Source organism: Anoplophora glabripennis, unplaced genomic scaffold (assembly GCF_000390285.2).
Source record: "Anoplophora glabripennis isolate ALB-LARVAE unplaced genomic scaffold, Agla_2.0 scaffold78, whole genome shotgun sequence".
In the NCBI taxonomy this organism is placed as follows: domain Eukaryota; kingdom Metazoa; phylum Arthropoda; class Insecta; order Coleoptera; family Cerambycidae; genus Anoplophora; species Anoplophora glabripennis.
Window position 1 is genome coordinate 507,557 of NW_019416286.1, and position 19,423 is coordinate 526,979.

The 19,423-nt window shown below is 30.3% G+C and overlaps 2 protein-coding genes across 5 annotated transcripts in view; both read right to left on the reverse strand.

The window, feature by feature from the left end:
• Positions 1–1,449: 1,449 nt before the first annotated feature.
• LOC108907943 lies at positions 1,450–2,428 on the reverse strand. The gene is made up of 3 exons (XM_018711797.2): positions 2,316–2,428; positions 2,019–2,138; positions 1,450–1,670 (listed from the first exon to the last, which is right to left on the reverse strand). The coding sequence occupies exons 1-3, from the start codon at positions 2,371–2,373 to the stop codon at positions 1,525–1,527; spliced, it is 324 nt and encodes a 107-aa protein (XP_018567313.1). The 5' UTR covers positions 2,374–2,428; the 3' UTR covers positions 1,450–1,524.
• A 3,873-nt stretch (positions 2,429–6,301) lies between these two features.
• LOC108907956 (kazrin) overlaps positions 6,302–19,423 on the reverse strand; it is a 99,974-nt gene continuing 86,852 nt past the window's right edge. For 3 of the 4 annotated variants that reach the window (XM_018711831.1, XM_018711833.1, XM_018711834.1), the window contains 7 exons: positions 18,735–18,934; positions 15,686–15,895; positions 13,824–13,982; positions 13,645–13,768; positions 13,448–13,592; positions 11,364–11,520; positions 6,302–7,449 (listed from right to left, as the gene is read on the reverse strand). In XM_018711831.1, coding sequence (XP_018567347.1) covers positions 7,003–7,449; positions 11,364–11,520; positions 13,448–13,592; positions 13,645–13,768; positions 13,824–13,982; positions 15,686–15,895; positions 18,735–18,934 — 1,442 coding nt within the window. In that variant the 3' untranslated portion in view covers positions 6,302–7,002. The remainder of the gene's footprint in view (positions 7,450–11,363; positions 11,521–13,447; positions 13,593–13,644; positions 13,769–13,823; positions 13,983–15,685; positions 15,896–18,734; positions 18,935–19,423) is intronic. The other variant, XM_018711835.1, reaches the window with a different exon arrangement.

Below are 19,423 nucleotides of genomic sequence, written 5' to 3' on the forward strand. Positions count from 1 at the left end.
TTCCACTTTACAGCTTTTGAGCTTTTGACGTTGAGTAATGCATTTTAAAATTAAATATATTTAAGGACTTACAATATATACCTAATTTAATTTTCTCTTGTTTGCTAATGGAGTACGCAAAGTTAATGAAATATTGCTATCCTCATTTACTTTAAATTCATATTATAGTTATTTATTGTATAAGTGTTTTAAGTGGCATTTTATCCACCCAATAATGTTTAAGCGCAAGAACGTAGTTCAAGCGTTTAATATTCTTAAGTGGATAAAAGGCAATTAAAACACGAATGCAATATGTTTTATCCATAATCAGATCACAATCACATTTGTGGAGTCAGAATTATTGAAATTTAATAAAAAAATATTCTTGCGACTTGATATTTCTTACTAATGCACCTAATTCGCCTAATACAAGACAGATTCTTTTTAAGATACATCGATCAAAAATGTACTTCTCATCCTGTTGGAATCAACACATTGGCGTAAGTACCCTCAATAGTTGCTTCATTCCTGCATATCGCAAATTCAGAAGAATATACTGGCCATTGTATGAGGCTCACTTCAACAACTTTATTGGCTAATAAAGGTGCTGATCTTACAACCATCAAACGGCATGGTGGATGGAAGAGCTCTTCTTTAGCAGAAAGTTATGTTGCGGAGTCTATATCTAACAAACTTGTTATTGCAAGGAAAATCCAAGGAAAATATAGTTATTCCTTACAAGAAGAGACATCCGTAACTTGTGCAAATCTTTCACAAACGTCGGCAGATGAGTTCAGAAAATGATGGCAACAATGCTACAAAGCTTGTTATTAACAGAAAGGTAGTTAAATGTGATAAAACACAAAACGAAATGTATATTACTATAAATGTAAATGTTAATGTTAATAAATAAATAAGTTAAATTTAATTTATTATAGGTTTATTATTTCACTAGTGAAATAAAGTTACCTAATTTATTTCACTAGTGGATAAAGATAAGATCACTTTAGACGGTTCATATGTATGGATAAAAGTCCGATTATAATGTGATTGTGGATAAAAATCATTATTCTATTAAAATTTACATAGTAAAAAATTATGCTACGTATTTTATTTAATAAATGTGCTTTGCTATTGAGGACAAAGTAGTGGAAATTATAGATATTTTATGAATAAGTACTATTAATCATATAATATATTTCCTTAAAATAGATTTTCTCATTAATCGAATGATTACACTAATCATGTTAATTTATTTACCTTGACGGTAGAATAACACTCTCAAATATTAGGTGTATTATTGTCACTATGTATCGATTAAAATTTACCTTAATATACTAATAATACTTTGTTGTCTGTAATGTAGAAAATGGTAACTATATGATTTTTAAAACACAGAACAATTTTATAAATTGGAATATACTTGAGGTTTAACTATTAATTAATTAGGTAATAGAAATAAATATTTTATTAAATTAATTATGTAGGTGTCGCAATATTTCATAACATTTTTTACGAAATAAGCTATTATGGAATAATGTATTTTTATCTCAAAAATTCTTCTAAACCATTGTTTCCAACGTAGTAATCATCCCTTATACCTCCCGCTGCAGAAAACGAAGAGCTTTCGTAATGCGTATGAGGATTCATTGAACTCGGCTCTTGGAAGAAGTATTCCTTGAGGCTTCCATCTATGAAGAAAAAATTTTTTAATTATAAGACTTTTATAACAATTAACAATTATCAAAAATTTCTAATCAACACATTCTAAATTATTAATTATTTATTTTTGACATTTTCTTAATTTTAATTGAGTGTTTTCTCCACACTGAAGACAACAGTAGGATTAGTCAAGGTATTGGCTATTTTTGCCTTATCATAATTACCTCGCACAAAATAAATCAGTATAAACTTGATAGATACACTCGGTTATTTGTTTAACAATTTTTAAATAAAAAGTCTGATATAATAAAAATAATAAAATAATGAAACAAACTGGAAATTCTCATCATTTATTAAGATATAGTAAAGGAACTTACTAAAATCATCCAAACAGTTTATCCTGATTTCCAAGTTTCTCCTGTTTGGACTAGATCTAATATTTTTCTTACAGTTTGTTGTTCCTGCCGGACAAGCTTGATTATAGCAAACTGGCTCACCTAAAAAGCTCATATGACAGCTTTTTCATGTCACTGTTATAGCAGTAAATATTAAAAAATTCAACAGAATTATGTGAATATTAAACTTGTATTAAAAAGTTTAAAAGATAGGCAAAACTAATAATTAAGTTGATATTTTTTAGCTCAAGGTAAAATACTCGGGAGTAAAGTACTTACATGTTGAGACGTTTATGCATAAAAACAAAACAACGGCAACTATAACAAATTTATTCATTTTGATACACTGCACTCTTTGCCGGAATGTTAATAACTATTGAGAGAAATTGCGTTTTAAATCACTTAAGAAAAAAGTGTTTCGTAATAACATTCGCTATCGATATTTTGCTTGACACGTTTTCCAGATACATGTGTACAAAGTTTATCGTTTTATATTAATTAAGATTGCCATAGTAAACTGGATTCTTTGTACAATTGCATAAACAGTTTATTATTAGCTAGGGCTAATAAGGTACAACTCGTGACACTACTTTTAAGAATTGTTTACATGTGACATCAATGAGATTATTATTATAAATTATTGTGTTTGTTTCCAGCACAAATAAAATTGAGTATGATTATATTGTGCATAAATTTTTATCAAACTCGTCATTTTATAATGTAATACGACTTGTATATGTAAATTTAAATTTTCAGCTTGAAAACTTAAAAAAATATCTCCTGATACAGCCAACTTATCTTGAACAGGTTTAAGTTTTTGAATTTTAAAACTGCATTGTGGTTGAATTTTAAATTTTGTGTCTGGGCCTTCATTGCATGTGTTAGAGTTCATTCAGAAACTGTTATCAGAAGATTTAACTTTCTAACAATTAGTTTCCGTAAACTGCTTATATCTAATACTTCTTTTTCTCTTTCTATGAAAAAACAAATACTAGTTTGTAAGTTTCGTAAAGAATTAATAAAACACTTTGTTTCCAAAATAAATAATACATTTATTTATTTTTGTCTTGATAAATGTTTAAAAATATTTCTTCGACTGATCACAGGAGACTCGCAGTTTTTCTAAATCCTCCTAATACATCTCAATAACTTTTCTCTAGACTTCAGCTGGACTAGTTTTGTTTTTTAATTTTTTCTTTTCAAGAAATGGTATTTTTATATTCTTGTCCTCCTTATATGTTCGTAAAGTTGAATCTATAATTAACAAGAACACAAAAAATAGGATTCGCTACCTAAATAGTGAACTAGATTCAATTTAAAAATATTTGAGAGTTGGACAGACTAAAAAGACAAAGTTGTTGCATTTAGAAATTTGCCATTTGTTCATAAATATGTTAGCTGTTGTTAAATGTGTTTTCCCGTTATAGAAACTTTATTGAAACTATAAGCCTCCATCATACATTTACATATATGTAATGATTATTTGTAACCTTTGCCAAAGAACAAAATCTGCCTAACAGTGTATAGCAATTGAAAGTTATTCAACTCCCAAACATTTTTAGATGCACTTTATATCTGTTATGTGTCAATCGTGTAATTGATGTGAAAATAGATTGTTTGAAGATAATTTACTTAATTAAGTATCAAAACCTTAACGAGTTATAAGTTTGGCTTTATAATTAGAATCGCCCTGTAGAGGATATCAATTTAATACAAATTAAAGTTTTCGAGGTCCCAGAACTTGTAATTCGTCATTAATCACAGATCACCATCCCGAAAAGTTATGATCTCAAGCTCATGGATCAAATGTTAGTAATTTTAGTAAATACGCTTATTGCTTAAGATGACCAATATCAACAAGCTATGAGTAAATGTGCATATGTATCTAAGTAACATTTTATTAATGTACAAACATTATATTTCTTGCTTTCAATACTGCATCCTAATTTAGTTTTTCTGGCAGTATGCATCTGTTATCTTATTAAACGGGTACATGTTTTTAAAATGTAGTAAAGAATACTTAAAACGTATTTTTCTTAACAATTACATACCTGATAACCTTTAGTAAAGAGCAGACATGTGGCTACAGATATTTACAATTAAATTTTAATCTACAGAAAAATAAGAAAAATCTCTATGTGTCAATTGTTATTTAGAATGAAATAAATTCTTATGTCGTGTAGGTACCTCTAACTGGTGAAAACTTTTGGCATGTTACATTAAAAAAATATATGTATCAAACATATAGAAATAAAAATATATTATAGTTAGTAAGTTACTTACTTTTTTCATCCAAACAAATTAAGGTTATCAGCAAATGTGTCCTATTTGTAATAGTTGCCTCTCTTCTACAGTATTCTGTTTCTTTAGGACACTCTCTGTTATAGCAAAAACTCAACGCTAGAACATATTTAGCTTGTATCATCACGACTTACAGGAATTATGACAAATTTTCGTTTACCTAAAGTTTTGTTTGCCAGGAAATAAACCAAAAAGGTAACAAACAATAATTTGTACATGTCTACAAATTCTTTTGCAAATGAAGCACTAAAATAATTATCAAAAAGCAATTTGTTTCTAGTTACTACTAAATATGTCCATGATTCGTATTTTCATGTGATAGCCTAAAAACCTCCAGAGATAATGGTGAGCTTGTACTTGTTTAATAAATATGTGTCAATTTATTACTTCATGACGAAGTTTCAAGTTCACCTAAAGCATTACATTCAATTTTGATAATGCTAAATTGAAATTTATTGTTAGTCAATAAGAACAAATAAATACTTTTTTTATTTAATTGTTTCTTTCACTCACATAATAAAAGTGTAGGTCCCCAGATTTGGGCGAGGTCAGTAAATTTTTAATTAACTTCTTCTCATTCCACGACTGCTTTGACACAAATAATAAAAACAAATATTTGAAATAAATAAAATTTATTATACAAATACTTCATAAATACGAAAACAATGCTACAAGACAACAATAATTATGCACAAGCAGTAGATCAACGTAAACACCATTTTATTCTAGCGTAAATATTCTAACACGGATACAATGAAATGAGCATTTTTTGTAATTAAGAACTTGATTAAGTTGTTTGCACACGTGAGTACTTAAATTTTCATTTTACATACAGTAATATGGAATGAAGTGATACAAACATAAACTTACATACCATTAACAATATAAGTCAATATATTTAACCCTATCTATCATATGAACATTTAGAACACTGTGTTTTGTTTAGCTTAGCTGAGCTTTGGTGTTCATGGTGTGATAGTGAAATGATTCGTTATATTTGATTACAGCTTTAAAAAAAATAGGGAATACATTATAGACTTGTTCTGCACACATATTATTATATTTCTTATAACGTTGCTTTAAAAAATGGTTGTTCTTTGGTATGTCCTCAATATTGAACTAATTTCTAATTAATTCTAAGGTTCCGTAAGACAAAGTATACTTTTTGATTTACTGGAATTGAAAAAATTCAAGCAAACTCACGATAAAGATTTTAGTGTATTTCAAATAACCATAATTATTGGTAAGTAAGAAGTAATCAGATATTAGCCTACTCTTGGGTTTTCAACTTACTCATGAAACTAATACAAAAACCTAACATAAGTAAGAGGGGTAACAGAATATTAGAAAATAGGGTTTTCTCCTACGAATTATGGATAAATCGTTTTTTTTTTCAAGACATCTGCTCACCTTTAATGAAAACCAAAATGCAAATATAGCCACAATAGATAGATCTTCTCTATTTCTGCACTTTGAAGATCGCTTTTTCAAATGGTCTCCTTGTAAATGGAATTTTGATTTGTATGTTATACCGATTATTAAGCATATAAATAGTAACGCAACTCCAAAATTTCGCGATATAATATTAAACCGTTTTGAAGTTATAAAATAAAAACTGTTTCCTGAGTTACCCCTTCAAGGAGCTGTATCTCCTTTAAGTGCCACCACTGACAAAAACTCTACTATGGTGTTCATCATATTTCGACATGTTTTACATACTCTCCAATTTTCAGTACTTATTTCGTTAACACCTTGTATATTAATAGAACAAAATATATAAAACAAAACATTTGAAAAATTTAAATTGACAGTATGACTAGATTAGATGTTAATTATTTTATTACCTAACCAATATTTGCCTTTTTTACTAAAATCTTTTTTTTAAATACATGTGTTTTATTTTAGATTTTTTTATAGAAAAAAACATTACTTGATTTCATTTAACAGAACATTTAGAAAAATTTTCGGAATTTATTCAAATTATTTGTAAAAAAAAACACGACGGGCCCTTTCCAATATTCGCGTTTTGTATTCTCAGAAAATTAAGTAAAATCCACAAGAGCCTATTTTTTCTTAGAATTAGAAAGTATACGATGTTTTACTTTTAAAAAAAAAGAGTACCTAACTTATTAAAAAGGGGAAAAAATGTTAATTAATATCCTATTGCCCCTAGAATGTACATATTTTACTGTAAAATGTCATTAAATAACACTGACAAAGTGATTCCTGATCCCTTGTTTTCAAACAACTATTATTCTAGAGATTACTGACTAGACTTCATTCAGATACTTTTCCTTATTTAATTTTACTAAATTGTATCAGACAGACATGTAAAAATTATATATAATATTGTAATATTAGTTAGTACATTGTATTATAAATGTGCATTGTCAGCAAATATGTTGCAAGGTTAGCATCTGTGAATTTTCCATAAAACGAGAAAATGTTAAATTTGGGATGTTATTTACCAATATCTAACGTTAGGATAGCTAATTATATAATTTTAAAACTTATGAGAAAATATGAGCAATTTAGATTTAACTAGTTACTTCATTTTTCAGTATTTGTCATATATATTTTATATAGATATATTTTACTCAATTTACTTTATTGTTTTAGTTCCTAATTGCTTTATATTCATATATTTTCTTAACAAATGTAAAAACTAAACTGGTTCTACGTGAATTACGTCAATATCACCGATGCTTCGAACTCTCCTGTGTTGCTTTTTACCGCGATGCAGACTACCACCAGCCAAACCACTGAACAGTTTGCTCTTCTCTTTCTTTGATATGTTATCTCTTTGGTCCGATTCCGATCGGATGCTTTGGACACTCTTCGTGATGTCATATTCGTCGATAGACCTACACGCGTATGTGTCGTAATCTTCCGACCTGCGCTGGTACAAACTTGAAGGGTGGATATGGGCGAAAGGTTGTGCGTATATGGGCGACTCTCCTCCCGATCTGGATGACTTCGTGGAGAAATACTGAAGGGGTGGGCTGATGCGACTGATGACTGATGAATTTTCGGAGCTTGATGTGGGCGATTGTTTTTCGCGCTCCCTGTCGATTTTGGTTTTGTTCAGACCCAGAGCACGACTGAGAGAGCCCTGAAAGAACAGTGCGTTTATTTTTTTAAATTTAGATATAGTTGTTGCTAAATACTTACCAATAGTCAGATGTAATGGCAATGACGATTACAATTTCAGTTCAACTTTGGTAATTTATATTAAATCTTATTTAAATCTAAGTATATTAAAATGTCAGTATTTGTAAAAAAAAAATGATGAAATCTGGGTGCCCCAGAAATAAGTATTGAAATTTAACCCTCATATTTAACTTATGAACAGCAACAAACTGTATCTATCTATTTTTCGAAAGCATTTTTGTACTTTGTATTATAAATTACTAAAAAGCTTCCTATAAATTAAAAAAATCCCTATGTAATATACTTATAATACGAGTTAATCGAATGATTCACTGTCTTATAGTTATTTATGGTACTAGTGTGTCACGCTGGGAAATGTTCCCCAAGTGACTTATATGACGTAACACACGAGTGCCATGCAAAATTTTATCCAACACTTTCATAGAATTTCGTTTTAATAATAAATAAAAAGTAACTTAAAATTTCAAGTTCTCAATGTCAGAAAAAGTAATTTAACGAAATGAATGTATTATGTATGTCTTTAACGAAGAATTGTCAGTAAAAAAACAATATTTTTTGAGCTGAAATCACGTTGAAATCTTAAGACCAAGACTGAAAAAATGGAAAATGTGGAAATTCCATCTGAAATTTTAGAAAAAACTAATGCGGCTAATGCAGGCATCATTCCGAAGAAAGAAAAACATACAACAAAGAACTGAAGGAATTTCAAGATTGGAAAATCAACGAAGGGGTGAAAGGTGTAAATGAACATATCTTGCTGGCTTATTTTTTCAATTTAAGTGACAAATTACCTCCATCCCCATTGTGAACTAAATATTCCATGTTGATGTCAACTTTGAGAGTTTACAAGAACATTGAAATTTCTAAAATAAACATTTTCAACCAAGGTTTTAGAAAGATAACAAATAGAACAATTTTTGCGTGAAGCCCTAGACGGAGATCATCTTATGAATAAGGTAGGTTCTGAATAGTTTAACAGTTTATTTATTAAATTTGTTGTTTTTAGGTGGAGTTTTGGCGCGTACCGCTGCTAGGAATTAACCCATCTAAGCATAGACAATATAGAGGAAAAGGGCAGTATATCCACATCATGATTTCAAATACTAAAACGAACAAACCGCTGTGTTAAATGAAGGGTTTTGTATTAATCCAATTGAATTAATTAGAAAATATTCTAAGCTAAGACCTCAAAAAGTGCAGCATAAAAGATTCTTTTGTAATTTTCAAAAGGGAAAATGCACACGTCAATGTGTTGGTATTAAGAAGCTATCAAAAATGCTAATGTTGGTGCGCCATTTTTGGGCTTGACAGATTCTAGTTTATATACAGGGCATGGCTTGCATCGCGCATCCCTTGGCCAATGCTGGAGGGGATATTACAACACTCAAACGCCACGGTGGATGGAAGTCATCTACCGTGGTAGAAGGTTATATTGAAGAGTCAATTTCCAGCAAAATTGATATTGCTAAAAAGATACAAGGAGTGTAGGCTCCTGAAGCAAGCACAAGCAAAGGGGCAACCTGTTCTATAAATTTACCACAATCACAGAATGATTCCAATCTTTTGGAATCAAATTACGGCTTTACCATAAATGTTAATATTAATATTAATAAGTAGGTAGATTGTAAGTTTGTAGCATTTTAGGTTATTTGTTGACTTATTACTGTTTCAAATTGGTTTTCCAATAAAAACTAGAAAAATAAACCAAACATTTGTCTTTTTATGATTTCTATAAGTCACCAGTAGGTTATAAGTCATAACTTACTAGTGACTTATGACTTATAACACACTAGTGACTTATAGGCCACATTATTCCTTTAAAACCAAAGAAATTATAGTATCATTATAAACAAGTGTTGGATAAAAAATTTTTAATAGTCTAAATAATAAATTTTAGGACAAATTCCTAAAAAAAAGTGACTAGTTCACTTTTATGTGTTTTTATTTATTAATTAATATCGACTCAAACATTTAGCAAGTAATAACAATTTATAAATATATAGGTATTTGTTTAAAATTAAGAATTTTTCAGGAAAAATATTGAACAAAAGTTGCTGCCTTTTAAAATTCAAATGGTGGTTAAAAGTTTGCAGCTTATTTCTGGGTGATTCTAATAAAAATGAAAAATGTGTTGGTTTAAACCATAGAAATACAAAAAGTAAAGATTTAGAAGCACGAAAGTATTTATATAGCCTTCATATAAGCATCAATTGTATTTCAGGTTGATTAATTTTATTTCAGCAGTATAATTAGAATGTTTAATTAGAGATAGATATTTCAGAGAATGTCATTTGTATTTCAAAATAGTTCGTTCAGGAAAACTTGAAAAAAGGGTGTTATTATTGTCAATAGCTTCAGAATTCGTTAAAAATATCTAAAAAAGTCTAATCAGCATCGTGCCATTATATTCCTATATCTACGTAAACTCATGTTACAAATAATTTCATTAGACCATTGCTATGGTTTCATATAATATAGATGACAATATATAAACACAGTAACAAATGAATTGGTAAGGGAATGGCGATTTCAAATTTCAACCACGAATCCAAGTCAAAAACATAGCAGGGTAGTGGTGCTAGAATTTTCAATGAAATGAGAAACTTTAGTTTCTCCACTTTCCACTTAATGTGGACCTATAATAATAGATGTGTCAATGTTCTCACAAGTCAAGCATCTCTGAAGACGTTGACAAATTCGAGGAATAGTCTAAACCAATATGGGAACTCAGAACTGAATGGGTCCGTCAGAACTGAAGCTCTGACGGATCATATTAAGGTTTGAGGATATTCAGTTAGGAAGACTCTGTCAACTCATCAATCAGAATCTACCTTGGTAGGACCTTTATCAAATAACAATCAAGAAAGAAGCTACCATGATCAGGCAGGACTCAATTATGTCCAGCATACCATGGGTCCTATGACATCTCGCGTGAACGTGAAGCATTAGACCACAAAAGAAATGGTGTGGAAAACCAAAATTACACCCAGAATAGACAGAAAATATTCCAATTCAGTCCATTAAACGCAAAGTGGGACTTCATTGCCAAATGGCTGTCACAGAAGATATATTAATATTTTTATTTGAAATACATTTGATGCTAACTGAAATACAAATGATTTGTTCAGAAAAACAATTTGCTTATTGAAGTTAACTGAAGTCAAAGATATGAATTTTGATAAATTAATATTTTCTGAAATAAAACTGTTTAATCTAAAACAAAAGTAATACTTTACGAAAGTAAAATTAGTAAGTGATATTGAAATCTAGAAAAGGTGTAGTAAAAGTGATACAAATCCAAGAGCAAACAAATCGCATTCATTTTGTTTTTAATTTTTTAATCAGTGATACTATCATTTATTTCTAATTCACAAGTCGTATAAAGCTGTGGAGTTTTGGTACAGATATAAAATAAGTAGCTCTTCAAACAAATATTAAAACTTCTTCGATAATAATTATTACATTAAAAAATCTAATTAAAGCAAATTTCCGGTTTAAATTCATAAGTCTAAACATGAAGAACAAAAAAACATTTACTGAATGTTTGATCTACTTTTTTATTAAGAAAATTTTATGAGAAACTGTACCTTTTTCAAAAAGATCGATAAACTTCAGAACTGTACAGAGCTGTGTAAGAAAGAATAGAAAATTATGTTAAAAATATTAGTTTTAGTTAGTATCTAGAGAGGAAACGAAATGTTATATTTAAAATATAGTTTTCAGTGTATTTATTATTATTTTGCTGAATTCAATTCATACTTTTTGTGATGAAAAAGCCATAACAGTTATTTAAATTTCTATATAGACATGGCCTTTATAGAGTTACCGAACAGTACAAGAGAAAAAAATGCTTACCCTGATGCTCGTTCTACGCGAGTCCGCATTAAGTAAGTCTCTATTTACTGGGGGAGGCGCAGAAAGCCCTCCGCACGACCTCGAAAACGACCGCCCCAAAGAGCCTCCTGGAACCCTCGATTTGGACCTGACTCGAACATAGTGCTCTAGTGTGGATCTAGCATAACAGTGCAAAATCAAAACATTGAAATAAGCAGTGCGGGAAACACAAGCATTCTATGTCGGTTGGTTGCTAGAGTCCGCTTACGCTGATGTAGTATGATCCCGGGACAAAAACGATGGCAAACGTCAATTCTGTTTATCCATTTATATAAAATTACACTGCAGATGGTGTTCTGGCAAAATTGTTGCCACCCGTAAAAATTAATAATGTTTCTTTGATAACTTGTACAAATAATGGAATACCATTCTGTTTATGAAAAGTTCTTAACGATGATCTATTGGTCACTGAATTTAAATAAAAACCATGGGATGTTCCATGAGAAAATGCAAAAATTTTAAGAGTATATTCCCTGGGTAAAAATAACCAAAAAACTGTAGTGAAGTTTGTAGCCTGGAAATACACATTTTCTTAGATATAGGTTCTAAAAAAAATGGCAATCAAATGTAAAATAATAAAACTAGTACGATTTTGTAAATACTAAATGTAAGTATCAAATTTTGTAAGACTTGTTACGCGTTTTTTGAAACATAAAAAAGGCCTCTATTTGAGAAGCTATGCGGATCAAAGGCTATAAAAAGTTTTTTGGTTATTCATGCCAGAAAAATGTTCTCTTAAAGTTTATGTGTTTCCTGGCGACACATCCTCTATAGTTTCTCTGTAAATAAAGTTATTCTATTATGCATTTCACTTACGACTATTAAAAATAAATTTTCAAGTACCCTCAAACTCTTTTCTGCAACTTAAAGTTTGAACAATTGGTTAGCACAATAGCAAATAAATTTTTTAAGACGACTAGTTAAATAAAATCAAGCAGTATTATTATTTACTTAAATTTCAAATACGTTATTCAATAATAAAACGTGCTATAGTGGAACTGTCTTGGTTAACAACATTTATCTCTTTGTTATTGCGATTAATAATATTAAATACTATAAATATAACTAAATAAAAAAGAAATATTATGTTCCCTGTAGTAACATCAGTGTAGTTGAATGTATTTTGTATCAAATAGGTTATTGGTTTTATACAATTTACAAAAATATCATAAAAACGAATGTAAGCATTATTTTTTCCATACAACACCGATATAAACTAATATGTTAAAGTATTTTACATTAATTTCGATGTTAAGCAGAGTTAGTAAAATTTCTAGCACTCTGACGCCAAAACAACCTGCAGAAAACCATTAAACGATTCGTTGTATCATCAACAACGTATTTTTATGTCCCTGAAACAGCCTAAACCTAAAGTGTTACGCCTAGAAAACGTTATTCTAGTCTAACACCTAGACATGCAGTAAAAATGATTGAACATTAAACATTCAAAAGGGGAAACATCTATAAAAAATCTAGGCAAGGAGAGAATGTTTGTGCTCTAACATCGAGATTGGCGGTGCAAAGCAAAAAGCAACAAAATAACATAGAATGTTTGTGTAATGTGTCCCAGGTGTGTCATGTAAGAGGAGTAAAAAGTTTTTACATTTCACAACCTTTATTTTTAAACTATTTATAAATGAAGTAGGTAAGTACTATTATTTGATTTAATAAAGGCAAATTGTTTTTGATTAGTTTAACGCTAACTTAGTCATAAAATGTTTGTTAGTATTGCACAGTTATTAAATTAGTATATAATTTAACAGTTCTTAAGACACAGAAAGTGCGGTTCATGATTTAATTGGACCTCTACGAAATATATAAAAAACATTACAAAATGTAAACAATTGCTAAATAGAATAAACAATTGACACAAATGAAAAATAAACTGGTACCTCCTGTGTCTCAAAAGCTCAGGAATAAACCATCATATTAGGCAATAAACAAATTGTGACTATTATTTTTCATTGATTGTTTATCTGTTATGTTTGGATATAACTCTTGCTGCTTCTGCTTGGAGTTCTTCCATTTGGCAGAAAATGACATACCTTGCCGGTAAAATTAAAGCTTCTAGTTCGGCGGTCAAATGTCTTCTTATTATGTTTTTACTTGCTGGTATTCCCAGGGCTGTTGCCATCGTATCGCCATTAAACGATGGCTCTAATACTACCAACCCACCATGAACGCCACTATCTGCAATAACACGGAACGTAAAGTGACTGCAAATCTCTGAAATATACCTTACCCTTTAAATTATCGGCATATTCCCCCAAATCGATGCTTCTCGCCCATCTGATAAATCGCTGGTTCGTCCAGACTAACGGATCGGCATCCATATTTTCACACTGATGCCTGCGTACGGCTAGTGCCTAGAAATACACGTCTCTATTTTTTATTTGCTGCTGAGTAATAGCGGTACTTTACCTGTCTGTCGTATTTCATTATACGTAGAAGATGTATACCATGCACTATAGATGCCTGATGAAATTTCCTTGTAACTCCCAAGTACTTCTCAAGCTCCTTCTTGCTCAAGTGTTCCAGCATCCTTGCGTCGACCATGTTCGCTGCGAAGCTCTCTGAGTACTGCAATATTTTTAAAAAATCAATCAATCAGTTGTGGATATCAAAAAAAATGTTTGGTTTATGTATAATAGTCAGAAAACTTAAAAAATAACAAAGTCAAGGTTAAAATAAATACAAATGATCTCTTATAGAAATCTCTTTCAACAAGATGGGCAACAGCACACACAGCTAACGCATCACTGAAGTTTCTAAGAGAATTTTATGACGATCGCATTATTAGTCGAGACTTATGGCCTCCAAAATCTCCGGACTTAACTCCCTTAAATTATCATGTCTTTAGAACATTAAAGAATTCCATATATGTAGATAGTTTACAGCCAGTGGATGAACAAAAGAACGCTATAACAAATAAATTAGCTAATATTACAGAAAATGAATTACATAACAGTTTAAGGTGGCCATATTCCCGGCCGAGAAATAGTGAAATTTCTGGCGTTTTTAGGTACTGAAATCTTTAAAAGTAAAACGTGTAGAACAAAAGTAAGCACAAAAATAAAATCCTTGATGTTTTGTTTATTCATTGTTACCATTTAAATTTACTCAAATAAAGTAATAACTAAAAAAAAGCGTTTGTAAAACATGCGTTTGCTGTTATTCTAACCCCACATTTTAAGAATTATTTTCACGTACTTACAAATAAAAGTAAACAATTTTATATGTAGGACTAAGCAAGTAAATGTATTAAGAATATTTGTATGTGGAATTATATATAAAAAAGTTAGTATTTTCGTAGATTTCAGTACCTAAAACCTTGATGGTTTGATCGTTTTTTGCACCTGTTTATTCGTTTTACTGCGGCGTCTTTGAAAATACCCAGATGGCATGACATAACATTCCTATTATTTGATAAGCTTTAGATTATTCAGTTATTAAATGTTTGAAATTATTTATCTTTGCAGAAAACACTATTTAAATAATATGGGGCCCTTAAGAAGACGAGTAAATCTATGTATTCAGAACAAAGGCAGACATTTTGAACATTCATTATAAATAAATTGTGATTAAGAATATTATATATTTTTAATCTTCATTTCAATGTTTAAATAGTTGTTAGATATTATAACAAATTAATTACAAAAATTATTATTACTGGTAGAGACATAATGTTGGGGAAAAAAAATAAAGGTACATATTCACTTAATTTTAACTTTAAACCAATAAAGCAATTATTATGTTAAATTTTCTTATAGGTGACAATATTTTGTTAGAATTTAAGAAATTTTAAATCGAATTTTTATTCGTCTTTCAAAATGAGGAATGTGAATATAAATTCATTTAAAAGTTTTTACTTTTACTTTGAATTTCGCATTAAAAAAACAAGATAGATAAATAATTTGAGGTTAACAATAATAATAGTACCTAAACCATTTTTATCTATTCCATTCCTTTAATAAATTAATAAACCTCTCAAATTAATTAATGCCAACATTCTGTTTTTTGTGTTGTATTTTTGTGATTAGATGAATATGTGACCCTATCGCCACTGCACTTAACGCGCCACTGAACGAAGGAAATCACTGTCAGTGTTGCCAACTATGAAGAGTGAAAATAATAGGAGAGCGGCACACAAAATATTTGTAAGAAGCGGGCCATCAATCATTTTAGATCTCTCGGTATAAAAAGAATTAGTTGTGTTCTATATTCCATTGAAATATGTCACCTGTGACACCATGGATATTTATGTAAAAATCAAATAACCTTACCTGGGACAGTCCCAGATCCGGTAGCCATTCGCTGGAGACCCAGGTGTGGCCAAGTTGAGCAATGCACGGATATCGGACCAACGCTGGATGGCGGTGTTCTTCGATTGCTAGGCGGATCTTCTTCCTGTGCATTGGATGGGTAATCCCAAGTCCGCACTCTAGTTCCAAGTCACTGAGCTCTAAGAGGACCTGGCCATGCAAAGGACCAATCTATAAGATTTTTCATACAATCATGCTTTCTCCCATTGGAATGTCCCCAGTAAGCCAATTAGTCCAATTTAAGATTTTTATTGCCGTTATTTAAATGTTAGAAAGGACATTTTGAAGGAAGTTTCTGTTAGATTTTTTCCAAATATTTCTTTAAGAAAAGGAGGAAATTTCTAAAAATATGTATGTACAATGGGAATATTATATCGCCAACGCCAATTAACTTTTCCGAATTTACAGAAGTAAGTAATGACAAATAAAATTTCAGATACAATACGTATCTGTTCAGAAATATAAAAAATTAAGCTTTCTCAAAACTTTGAAATTAGAAATCATAAATATTAAGCAAGATTTTTTATTTGCTGTCTTCATATCAAATAATTCAAATTTTTTCTCCTTTCACAGTTGTAAACAGTAATCACCTCTCCAATTAAACTTTAGCAATATGCTAAACAAAAGAATTACCGTATTTTTTTAATGCTGCAGGTGTTTTGAAATGGTTATACGAGTATTACTTGTGGCTGGTAGTGTTTATTGAAATTTGAAGTTCACTTCCAGTAAGTCATTAAATTACTGGATATAGCCAGTTGTGGCTAGCAAATAAGATTATTGAAACTGGTGTTATTATTACAACTAAATGTATTATAGTATTTTAACATTATTGAATTTTCTCTCGGATGCAAAATTTTTTAAATATCCTCAGAAATTAAAGTCTGAATGACTCATTTCCTGAACAACAGATATTGGTCCAAATAGTAACAGTGTCATCTATACTCTAAGTAAACTAGTGGTCCTCGAATAACGGTATTATTAGCAATACTTTTTTTCTAGGTAAATTTTTATTATTAATCACATCAAATTAAAATAGTTATTTTTGGTACTACGGTATATAAGTCACGCTGGGAAATGTTTAGCTAATTTTCCCAAGTGACTTATATGACGTAACACACAAGTGCCATACAAAATTTTATCCAACACTTTCACAGAATTTCGTTTTAATAATAAATCAAATTTCAAATTGTCAATGTCAGAAAATGTAATTTAACGAAATGAATGTATTTTTAAATATTACAAAGGATACGAGTGTCAACCTAAATTGTGTCTGTAAATAAACAATATTTTTTGAGTTGTAATCATGTTGAAATCCTAAAACCAAGACTGAAAAAATGGAAAATGTGGAAATACCATTTGAAATTTTAGAAAAAGCTAATGCGGCTACTGCAGGAGTCAGTCCGGATAAATCAAAATCTACATACAACAAAGAACTCAAGGAATTTCAAGATTGGAAAATCAAACAAGGAGTGAAAGGCGTAAATGAAGATGTCTTGCTGCCTTATTTATTCAATTTAAGTGAGAAATTACCTCCATCCTCATTGTGGACTAAATATTCCATGTTGAAGTCAACTTTGAGAGTTTACAAGAACATTGAAATTTCNCTCCATCCACATTGTAGACTAAATATTCCATGTTAAAGTCAACATTGAGAGTTTACAAGAACATTGAAATTTCTAAATTCGGAAGACTGGTGGCATTTCTAAAGTCTAAGCACAAACATTTTCAACCAAAAAAAACAAGGTCTTAGAAAGAGAACAAATCGAACAATTTTTGCCTGAAGCCCTAGATGAAGATCATCTTATGAATTAAGTAGGTTCTACTGAATAGTTTGACTGATTTATATTTATTAAATTTGTTGTTTTTAAGTAGCGTTGGTATTAGGAGTTTTTGGCGCTTGCCGTTGCGAGGAATTGACCCATCTAAGCATAGACAACATAAAGGACAAAGGGCAATATATCCACATCATGATTTCAAATACTAAACCAACAAACCAAGAAGCTTCGCTGTGTTAAATGAAGGATTTTGTGTTAATCCAATTGAATTAATTAGAAAATATTATAAAGTAAGGCCTCAAAATGTGCAGCATAACAGGTTCTTTTGCAATTTTCAAAAGGGAAAATGCACACGTCAATGTGTTGGTATTAATAAGCTATCAAATATCCCTAATGTTGTTTCGCGATTTTTGGGCTTGACAGATTCTAATTTATATACAGGGCATGGCTTGCGTCACGCATCTACAACTCTCTTGGCTAATGCTGGAGGGGATATTACAACACTCAAACGCCACGGTAGATGGAAGTTATCTACCGTAGCAGAAGGTTATATAGAAGAGTCTATTTCCAGCAAAATTGATATTGCTAAAAAGATACAAGACTCCTGAAGCAATCAAAGGGGCAGCCTGTTCTATAAATTTACCACAATCACAAAATGATTCCAATAATCCTTTGGCATCAAATTACGGCTTTACCATAAATGTTAATGTTAATATTAATAAGTAGGTAGATTGTAAGTTTGTAGCATTTTAGGTTTTTTATCGACTTATTACTGTTTCCAATTGGTTTTCTAATAAGAACTAGAAAAATAAACCAAATATTTGTCTTTTTATGATTTCTATGTCACTAGTGACTTATAGGCTACATTATTCCTTTAAAACTAAAAAAAAATATAGTATCATTATATACAAGTGTTGGATAAACAAATTTAAAAGCTAAACACCTTGTCCAGCTAAAAAAAATGACAAGAATAATATGCTAAAGTTTGTCAATTTTTTTTCGCAGTGATAATGAAAGAATCTAACAGAATGAATATAGTTACGCGACACATTTTTCCTGAACTACTGATATAAATGTAAATCTATCTATCTACCACTCTAATTTGCGCAAATTTAAATATTCCGCTCACGAAAATTTCCATCATAATTTCGTAATGCACACCCCAATTTCGCACAACTGCCAATAGCAGCCGGGATAAAAACCTATCCCTTATATTTTTATTTTATTTCCTTTACCTTTCCACTCTTAATATTCTCCGCACATCTGGCCCCATACTGAGGCATTCCCAACGCCACTTCCAACCACGCCAGCACTGTGGGGGCCCTCCATCTCTCCATCGGAATACTGCTGGCTTCCCTTAATAACCGGAGCTTCTCTGCGTAACCTTCCTCCGTCAGGGGTGACCAACTGCGGTACGGCTCATAACTATGTTCACCTAAATTTTTTTTAAGGTAATATATAGGAAAATCTTGAACTGGCATGCACTAAAGGTCATGCTGTCGAAAATAAATGTTAGAAATGCGGAAGGATTCCATTTTATGGATAGTTTTTTTCTGATAAATGATACATAAATTATTATTATCGATGTCTTGCTTTGAAACCTCGTAACTTTTATGAAGTTGTTGCTACAGAAAACACGTGGTTTCTGTGAGTAATGTAAGCACATTTCTACATTATTGTTGTTAACTGTATTATATCTAATTAAATTTATTTTGTTTTCCATATGAAGTAAATTCTCCCTTTTCTGATACATCTAAATATTGCTCACAAACAAAGATTTAAAGAAAATTATGTTAAATATTATGGAAACATAACATTATCTCAAGTACTCGTATGTTATAACAAACTTTCTTTGGCTTCTTCAGTAAATTTTTATTATTTTGAATAACAACAGTATGAAACGGAATGTGTCTAACAAACTACG